The sequence below is a fragment of the Asterias amurensis genome, chromosome 18 (genome assembly GCF_032118995.1).
Source record: "Asterias amurensis chromosome 18, ASM3211899v1".
In the NCBI taxonomy this organism is placed as follows: domain Eukaryota; kingdom Metazoa; phylum Echinodermata; class Asteroidea; order Forcipulatida; family Asteriidae; genus Asterias; species Asterias amurensis.
The window spans coordinates 1,612,390-1,623,056 of NC_092665.1; the positions used below are offsets into that span (position 1 = coordinate 1,612,390).

General features: G+C 41.6%; 1 protein-coding gene across 1 annotated transcript; it reads right to left on the reverse strand.

The window, feature by feature from the left end:
- Positions 1 to 8,052: 8,052 nt before the first annotated feature.
- Positions 8,053 to 10,667, reverse strand: LOC139950598 (transcription factor HES-1-like). Its single transcript, XM_071949354.1, has 3 exons — positions 10,535 to 10,667; positions 10,077 to 10,172; positions 8,053 to 9,215 (listed from the first exon to the last, which is right to left on the reverse strand). The coding sequence occupies exons 1-3, from the start codon at positions 10,580 to 10,582 to the stop codon at positions 8,568 to 8,570; spliced, it is 792 nt and encodes a 263-aa protein (XP_071805455.1). The 5' UTR covers positions 10,583 to 10,667; the 3' UTR covers positions 8,053 to 8,567.

The window sequence follows — 10,667 nt, forward strand, 5'->3', positions numbered from 1 at the left end:
CAAGTGCAAGAAGCGAGAGGTCCCTTAGCATTCCACCGTCAAAATGTAGCCATTGTGGCCCGGAGGTTGGGGGGGGGGGGTTCTGATGTTAGGCGATGGGAATTAAAATAACGGGATTGGGACTTGAGTCAAGTTTAGTTCCATCCCTTCTCTTGCCCCCTTTCCACTCCCGCGCCCCCTGGAGTCCGCCCCTCCCCTCCCCACGCCGAATTCCATTACATCGTTTCCACGCATCTCCAAGACCATCGACCCCTTGCTGTGTTCACAAGAAAAGACCCCCATCTAAACCAGGTGTTGCTTGTAAAAACTCCTTATAGATGTTCATGATCCAGGTTTCTATCAAAAGATCGCCAATCAATGATGATTGTATCATGCTCATTGATAGTTCCCAAACACTCCCTTTCCGGTGGGAATTGTCCTGCCGTAGTTTCACATCAGCTCACGGCAAGCCTCTCTTGTGTTAACGTTCATGTATCTTTTATCCCGTGCTGAGGAAAAATCGTTTTTTGATGTCTGATAAGAGGGTTTATGGATGAGTCAAGATGCAGTTTGGCTCTTCCAACACCAGGGGGTGACAAATGTTAAACGGACCAGTGAAAAAGGACCAGTGAAAAAGATGGGGACTCGAAGTGAAATGACAAGACTGGTGTGGCTAGTCGCTAAAAAAATATATGGGCAAACTCATACTGGAAGTCATAATTCTCACGACAATGTTGAAACATGGGGGAAACAAAATAAACCGATGTTTAAAGAAAAACCTTAAAACGTGGACCAATGAACCAATGAAATGACAAGCTATTTGATGACTTGCGATCAAAAAGATCAGAGCAAGTAATAAAAAACAGAGTTCTTTTCAGAACCGAGAAGTCCCCCGAAATGCTATAATCTACTCACTGGTAGTAAATATAGAGCAAGACAGTTCTCTACGGAACAACATCTACCTGACAAGTAGAAACACATTATGGTGTAACCGCAAACCAAAAATATGTAACTCCAGAATCACAAAGGTCGTGGGTTCACATCCCACCGAGCACTATGCTTGACTCTTTGTTCACGGAACTCGGGTATGCACTGAGTATACAGTGCTAACACACATGTGTATGGGTCAACTCAAAATGAATACTCTTTATCCCGATACAAATTTAACATCTAATATGCTACGTAAAATTGTCCATCAGAGCTACCCACTGGATTGGTAACGGCAGGGGTCATACCACTCTCTGGGTCTTATCCTTAGTTAATTGTAAATAATTAAGGAGACGAGGGCTTTCATTCAAACTGGATTGGTCGAACAAGATCTTAGAGGTCGTTCACACGCCGTGTTAAAGTTGGTCTAAGTCCACTTAGACCGGTTCGGGTTCAACTTTTGTGCGTGTGAACGCAAATAAAGTTAGACCGGATCGGGTTTAAACCCCAAAACTTAAACCGTCCAGCGAGGCGGTCTAAGTCTAAACCGGTTCGGGTTTATCTTTTAACACTGCGTGTGGACAGAATGACATCCGGTTTTAACTCACAACGGACGACCCATTGTGTGGTTCAATGCACACGCCCGGAACCCGGAGTGCTTGTATACGGTTTCTGTTGCCTCTGATGCTGAAAAGCACCGAGTATTTATATTACTTTCTTGCCGCTTACCGAGTTGGCGAAACCCTCTCGATCAGTGTATGCAGTTTAACACAGGCCCACGCCCATGATTTATTAAATTCTTAAACAAAATTATATTTTCCAAGCTTTTTTTTGTTGAGTGTCCTACAATAAATTGAAACTCCTTTTTTTATGCGTATACTACGAGCGCAGCGAAGAAGCATATGTTGTATTGCTTCTCACATGTACAGCGCTGCCATCCCATAGTGATCACTCTCTGATATCCCATAGTTATCCATCACCGATCCCGTGTATGTGACTTTCTATTGCCGTCACCGTTACTAGCGTGCTGTACTTTCAATCTGGGAGAATGAACTGCAGTGAGCGCGAGGCTGTGTGTAGGGGAAATTCCCTACGCCAGCAATATCACCACGTTGTTGGGAAGTTGGGAAAATACTGCAAAGTACATGTATTTACGTAACTTGCACGTGTGTAGTTGTGTTTATGAACGACTCAATCGGAATAAAAATCGCGGCACCAGCTTTTGAGAGATCGCAAATTCCAATCGATTGAAGTACAAACTAAAAGTATTTATTAAATCGGAAACAGTGGTATAAAACAAAACACAAAAATGAAACGTGTTCTGTTTCATGGAATATGGACAATATTTTGGTGAGTTTTCTCGGCGGTTTGTATCAATATTTTGTTTGTTTAAAATAATTTCGAGTCGTGTTCATGTTTGTTTTAAGTGCCCATATCCTCCCAACGGTAAAACTGTTACCGCGTTCGATTGAGCCATTTGTATCAAATAATTATGCCCTGTCTGATCATCCAGGGCATGGGGCACTCGGTATCTCGGCATACTCGGTGCGTGAATCTGATGAATATAGCCGGATGTTAGAGCAACGGGGTCGCGTCTACTTTGACCTCTTAAAACCGAAGATAAACCGGATCGGGTTTAACTCTGTGCTGTCTGAACGCAATGGGTTTTTATTTTTACGACCACCCCCCGCTGCTCGTAAAAGTTAGACCGGTTCGGGTCTAAGTTAGTACGCTGTCTGAACATACCCTTAGTCTCATTCAAGACATCTAAACCCAATTCACTAACCGCAACAAGTACATCTTTCCGGCTTGAGGGATTGGTCCCCAGTCCTGTTAATTGGTATAAGGGGAATGGAGGTCAGACTGCAAATAAAGAAAGGGGTGGAGCCCCCCCCCCTCCATCTCCACCACAGAAGAACAAAGTTGTCGCGTATGAAATAATTAATTGTGATATAATATTGGCAAGCCCCATCACGTGCTTTGTTGTTGTTGTTTTTAGGCGGAGTGGAGACACCCCCCCCCCCCCCCCCCCCATTCTGAGAAAAATTATAATGTTCGCATATGAAATAATTTATAGTTGTGGACGAAACCCAAGTGCTTTGTTGTAAGTTGTTTTGAGTAGCGGTATGGGTTTGTTCCGGTTTGGAAAAAAATTCAAAACAATACCATTAACTGTCTTTCCACAATGATACAAACCTTCAATTTTTTGTTTAGTTCCCAAAGAAAATATCCTCACAGTTAAGTTCCCTTTTGAGAAACTCAACAAGTACATCTCAGTGCAATTAGACCCCTGTATCTTGAAGGAGCCTCCCAGCTTGGCACACACAGTGTATTCAATGAAGATTTCTATGCCTATTGTTTTGCTCATCATCTGTAAAAAGCCCCCAAACCAATCGAAGAAGATATCGCTCTAAGTCCGGTCTTATTGGCAAAACAAAGCCTTTGGGCAGACCAGCGGATCGAACCCAAGACTAAAGAACAAAATTGACTCGTTTGGGCGGGAGAGGGGGAATCCGACGCGGGTGGTAAAGTTTCCCACCAAGTTTTCCCGCTTAAAGCCACTGTGTGGGCCTTATTGGTAATTATCAAAGACTAGTCTTCTCACTTGGTGTATCACAACATATGCATAAAATAACAAACCTGTGAAAATTTGAGCTCAATCGTCGAAGTTGCGAGATAACTATGAAAGAAAAAACACCCTTGTCACACAAAGTTGTGTGCTTTCAGATGCTTGATTTCGAGACCTCAATTTCTAAACTTGAGGTCTCGAAATCAAATTCGTGGAAAAATACTTCTTTCTCGAAAACTACGTTAATTCAGAGGAAGACGTTTCTCACAATGTTTTATACCATCAACCTCTCCCCATTACTCGTTACCAAGTAAGGTTTTATGCTAACAATTTGTGTCCACAGGATGTGACAATAAAAAGTCTCGTTGAGAAGTTGGGTACTCAACAATGACAACATCACAGGTTTGTTATAAAACGGTCTGTATTATATTCAATTCATACATTGGGGCCATACAGCACCTTGGACAAAATGATATGGTACAATTCAAGTCGCTCACTCCGAGTGTCCACTCTCAAAAAGACTGGACCCTAAAAACGTTTATTAATATGCAGAACAACCATTGAAATGTGTGTCATTTTCAACGTAAAGAGTGTGTACTGTTCAAATCGTCTCTAAATTACTAGTCCTACTGGAAAATCTTTAAGTCGATGGGAAACTTCTTGAAGAGGTTCCAATATTAAGATCATGGCAACAGAGGACTAAGCCTCTTAGTCCCCTGTGGTAATATAGGCCTATACCTATTCTATTAAATAAAAAGTACGAGACAATAACGATGGCCAACAAAAACGAAAACTTTATAACTTTGTTAACTTTATACTCCAGATATACCAATATTTTGTACCATTTTACGTTTGAATTGATCATAGGCAACACAGGCAACACAGTAACACGGCTAGCCACTTCACTTTGGGTTTAATGGCATGGTGTTCCCGATTAAACCGATTCCACTGACATCAGAAGAAGCACTTTGATCATTGTGGATCTCATTTATCCTCACTTCGGTCAGCTATTGTGACCAATTAAGAACCAAATGAGAACGTCTTCAATTTCATGTAATCAGCCTTGATAAAGACACAATCAGATTAATTGGGGCCGTCTTGTAATTCCATCTTTGAATTCCTCCGTCTTTCCAAACTCTCTTTTTTTTTGCCCTCTTGATTCTGATGAAGTCTTAATAGAGATAAGATGTTGCTGTACTTAAAGGCATGTACATCCTTTAATCAATAAGGAGTTTGACATGGGATTTGGGATTAAGTCACACTGTCCAATTTATGCCTAATCCTTTGATACCGGTTTTGTTTTCCTTCTCAAGGTTTGAGGTGTTGGGACTTTGCAGACGTTTGGCTAAAGGTATGGGATACTGTTGGAATTTGTCAATGACTAGTAGGCCTATCCCAACTTGGTGTACACCAACGTGCATACAAAAATAAACTGTGAAAACTTGGGCTCGATTGTTTTATTGAAGTTGCGAGAAGGCAAGAAATAAACACCCTCCTTGCACCCATGTTGGCATTTTGGATAAGCCATTTCCATCTGGTGCGTGTTGGTGGAAGCCATTTGTAACCACTTTGGCATTTTGGATAAGCCATTTCCATCTGGTGCGTTTTGGTGGAAGCCATTTGTAACCACTATGGCATTTTGGATAAGCCATTTCCATCTGGTGCGTTTTGGTGGAAGCCATTTGCAACCACTTTTGGCCATTTTGGTACAAGCCGTTTCCAGCCACTTTGAGAATTTTGGTAACAAGCCATTTGCAAACGTTGTGCATTTTGGACAATCAAGTCATTTGCAACCACTTTGGGTATTTTTGTCAAAGCCATTTGCAGCCACTTTGGGTGTACAAGCCATGCACTTTGTGTATTTTGGTACAAACCATTTGCAACCATGGCGGGTATTTTGGTACAAACCATTTGGAGCCATGGCGGGTATTTTGGTACAGGCCATTTTCAGCCGTTTTGGTACGAGCCACGCATTCTTTGCTTTTTGGTATAAGCCATTTGAACTAATTATGGCCATTTTGGTACAATTGGGGCATTGAGGACAAGTCATTCATAACCACTATATGCATTTTGGAACAAACCATGGCAATTTGTCCCAACTTTTTCAAATAAAAATAAAAACAGTCCGAAATTTGTTTGAGAACAATCACCGCGTTGCAACCTTCGGGATATCGATGTAATGAGTTAAGCCACAGGTGCCGTGTTTTTTAATCCGGGACCCGTGACCACAACCGCTCAATCAAGACCTTTGAATTTCGGTTCGATCCGTGTGCTTGCCCGCGGCCTTGTTTGGGGCCCTAAAATGAATATGTTGTAACCACAACATAATCCTTTACAAAAGACACAGTTTTTCTTCGATTAGTTGAGGAGGGGGAGGGTAGGGGGGAACAGAAGATATCAACAGGCCCACACTGCATTGTTTTTCTACTTCGAGATAAATTGCATAAGGGATGGGAGTGGCCAAGGGTTGTTTTAAAGGGGGGTAATACATCAGATAACGAAAGGAAGATGGCGATGTAATGGAATGTGTGGGTTGTATGGGGAAATTGACAAAGGTTTTCAGTCACAACGATGAACAAAACCGTGTATTGTTTTAATTTCGTTCATAGACAGCTTGTGATCCATGGGTAGCATGGAAGTTTGAACAAATCAAAAGTTAACAGCCGATTCTGGAGTCCGTAACAAACTTGGCCTTTTGAGATAATTGTAGAATGGACGCTGGAGTACAGTGCACATACCCAAACCACGTTGTCCACCATGTCTTAAATTGGCTCTTATGGCCATGTTATACATGAGGCAATTTACAGGCAACCAGTTCCAGGCAATATCCAAGAAGAGAAACGATTCACTTGGTGAATGTTCGGGAATTGTAAGACATTTTTTTCTGAAAATAATAATGACTGAACGTGCTACCAAAGTGGTCTGCAATTGGTTGACTGTGTCAAAGTTGCCAAAGGCAGCCAATGGTTCACTGACAGTAAATCGTGCAAGGAGTTTTGTAAGCAACATTCACTTCAAGTCTGGACTGTAATCTTCAAGAACCAAGAAGTCTCACATGGTGTTACCGCAACCCAAATGATATACACAATGTATAAAGATTTCTTTCCAAAAATACTGTGTCACAATTCAATTAAATATTGGTTTATTTTATAAAACTACATCACCAAATAAAAAGTCAGAGACTGAGGGGAAAAAAGCGAGAAAAAAAAACCCCTGGTGGACACAAAATCACCCATGAGTATAATGGTCACACGCAAGGTCCCACTTCTCAGAGCAAAGATCGAGCTTAGAATTCAGTTCCCTCGTCCCTCAATGACGTGTCCTATTGTTCCTTAAGAAGATGGCAGCGTTCCAACACACGCGAGGAAGGATTAAAGACGACAGGTAGATCAAAGGAACCTTTAGGTTTTGATCCACGTGAGAACATATCCGGAATGAATAGAGCTTATCGATCGCCTTGAATGCCCGACACATGGATCGATTCGACCGCATTAATATTGACGGGTTGCAGATACACAACAAGGCTGACTTCAGCCCCCTTTTCACATGGGAACCGAAAACCAACGACCATCGCGAATTGGCTGTCCCAAAGATTGCAAGCGACGTCAGCCCTTTTCACACGAGAACCGAAAACCAACGACTATCTTGGGGCGACAGTACTGTTGTCTGACACAAAATTTGTTTTCTTTCAGCGTCCAAAATAATAGTCTTCACCACCTCAGAGGGATCCGTTTCTCAAAATAGTTTACACTATCAACAGCTCTCCAATGCTGCTCTGTGAAACAAGCAGCTCGAGTCAATTACTTTAATTGTTTCAAATTCACCTTGTAAAAGTGATACAGCGGTACTGCCTAATTTGAACAATGCGCAAGGAATGCAGTGTTGTAAAAGCAAATTAATTTTTGTAAGAACAAGCTTGGAAAGTTGTAGTGAGATTTATGCTAAATTGTATCCGTGTTTACTACGAGGAACCATCTGGAACGCAAGTGGATGTAGAATCCCAATTTGTTAAAACGAAGCCTGCTGCTCGGGGAGGGGTTCATCAGTAACGGGCCGGGAGCCGACATAAGACAACAAAGGGCGCCACCAGCCGTCCCCTTTAACAATGCAGACTGTATAATCTAAATTGTACATACAGTAGTTGCTTTGAAACAACAGAACCGAGACCAAGTGAGTTTCATGATTGAAATCTCAAAGGTTGACGACTACAAATATTAATATTACATTGTGGTTTTTTCTAGACTGCAGCGAGTGCTACCAAAGAAGGCCACTGTGTTTTTAAAACAAAAGTAGCGTTTGTGCCGTTTCGAATTGTTAACCAAAGTCTGTAGACTCATGGAGGAATAGTTGGGATGAAAAAATCTCCAAGGCACATAAGTAAAGCCCAAGTTCCCCTCATGAACATTTCGTTTTCATTAACGCCATTGTTATTTTTGATCTAGCCGATGTTAACCAAAAGATTACTAAATAAGAACTCCCCCTCCCCACCCGAGACTAAACAAACCGACCCTAATTCCATTCGCAGAACAAAATAGTTTTAAAAACACAAAACCAGACAAATCATTGGAATGAGACAGTTGTACTTTTACTTTTCACAATTCTATTTTATTTCAAGAACTTAAACCATCGACCAGCGACACAAGCCCTCTCACACGCAATTCAAGCGGTAAAGTCACACAAAAAATTGTTATACAAAAATATCTGTTATTATTTGAATACAAATTTACATATCTTGAAAAAATAATAATATTAGCAAGAGCAGAAGTTGAGGTCTAAGAACATTGAGGTTAAGTCGTTTAAGTTTAACAGGGACCAAAAAGAAGCAATACTTTTAGAAACAGATTTATCTGACATTGTGTAATAATAGGCAAGCTTATTCAAAACGAGCAACTTGTCTATGTTCCTTGCTCTATGGTTAAACTTTTGGATTGGAAAGACAAGTTGAACAAAAGAAGTGCTTAAACCTTCTTCAATTTATAAATCTTCAGGGGAAAAACATTCCTTAATAAATACAAATTGGCAAATTAATGTAATTTTTAAAGATCGAGAACGTTGAGCACCAATATAAATCTGAGAATTGTTCTGTAATTGTCTACCAGGGCCGCCACACATTCTCCTGTGGTACTACGTGATGGCTGACGGCTTTGTGACGTCTGACTGATGTAGCCATGGCTGACTTGACTTTAGGTTTGTACTGATGAGGAGATGGGAGCCGGGTGTATTGCTTCTGTTCGACGGGTGACGGTGGGGGCGTTGGGAAGATGATGGAAGACTGGGTGCTGGACTGGCTAAGAAGGGATGGATTGCTATGGGCAACAAAGTCAGATGGGATGCACAGCATCAGCTGGTTCTGTTGCTGTGCTGGCATGTAAGTGCTGCAGGTTGTTGACTTGGGAACAGGGCTGGAAGCAGGTGATGTGGTTGCAGCTGTGGTTTGTTTGACAGCATTTTGGCGATAACTGTAGCCACCCTGAGCTGCTGCTGGGCTGGGCTCGTTCAGGCTGCTGCAACGGTCAGCTAAGTGGTTCATGATTCTCAATCGGGTCTCCAAGTCGATGGATTCACAGTTGGAGAGAAAGCTGGAAGCCTCGCCAAGGCACTCGCTGTATCCAGCGTGGTATTGGCTGATCTGTGCGGATGGGGAGGTACGCCCGTCTGTGGATGTCGACTGGACCTCTTTAAGATAACGCACTGTCATCTCGAGTATATCTGCCTTTTCCATTTTGGGTTGGCGGGAAATCTGTGATAAGACAAAGAAACAAAATGAGAGAAATTAAGTACAAGCTCAAAATTTTTATTCAAGGTAAATAAACACGCTTATAACAAACCGGGGCATTTTTAAACAGGCTTAAGATATCAAGGCCCAAGAGATGATCCAGGCAAGGTTGATTACAAAAGGCTTCCAAAACTTTCCCACGATCGTCTGTCATTATATCCTCCTGGACCCCATTGTACTGCACCCAGAAGTCGTTAGCACGTCGACTCGCTAACAATAAAGCTGCGGTGCTGTTTCACTGCCCGCATTCAGCACGAGCGAACAACAGATCAGTCGCGCGCCCTTCACACAAGCCCCCTTTGACAATCGCAGGAGCTCATGCGGTTTGGTTATGTCCATAAGCCTATTAACACAGCTTGGTGTTCCATTCAGGGGGACCGTGGGAATGCATTGGGATCCTGGAGTGATGAAGCCCAACTGAACAATGGGGGGAATACCTCAAAATAATGGGTTCGTTACCAACTAGGGCGGGTGAACCAGCACACTTCTATGTTGACAGGTTTTTTTTCTTTCTGGTGCGTCAGAGATGAATATGAATAACTTGTTTATGTGACCTTGCTTTTAGGTTGATTGATTGTGCATAGGGCACAAACAAACCCACGAAATTAAGACAAATTTAAGGTACCATGAGAGGCACACGAAATGCCTAGAGAATAGCAGTAAAACCTGATTGCAGTTCTAAATACAACACTATAAAAACACTTTCGTTTCCTTTCTATTCTGAAAATAGGGAAAACAATAAGAAGGAATACCGTTTCTGAATTGCATGTTGGAGGGTATCAATTTATGGTAATGTTTCAAGTGATACAAAAATGCTGTACATACCTCTTTGCGTATGGCAGGGAAGACTAGACTCTTGAGCTGCAACAAGCTGTCATTGATACGAGCCCTTCGTTTGCGCTCCATCATGTGTTTTGACGTCTGTTGGAAGAAAAAAATAACAATCATTAATTGTGTGATTTGTAATACAGTCTATGTACAGTCAATCAAAATAAAAGCAACGATCGAAATGATTTGAATTTCAAATGGTTTAAAAAATTGTTTTCAGCAGAATTATTAAAACTTTAACAGTACAGCATGTTCATCATTGAGACAAATTCATTAAGTGTGTAAGACCATTTTAGGGCTTCGAATCCCAAGACATAGAACCACATATCAATGGTTTGAATTTGACAGACAAAATATCAAATGTCAAACTTTAAAGACAGATTTACGGTGAAATATTAGTACAAAGTCCTACTGTACTAACAATATTGGAAGAGTTGAATGTATCAATAACGTACCTTAGGCCTGTCAATGGCGGATTCGTGCATCATAGCGTTGGCATACATCTTGAAAATTCACTGACGAAAAATGTTTCCAAAAGATATAAGTGTAGACTGTCGTGATCGTGGGAAACGTCTCTGAGGATGGTCG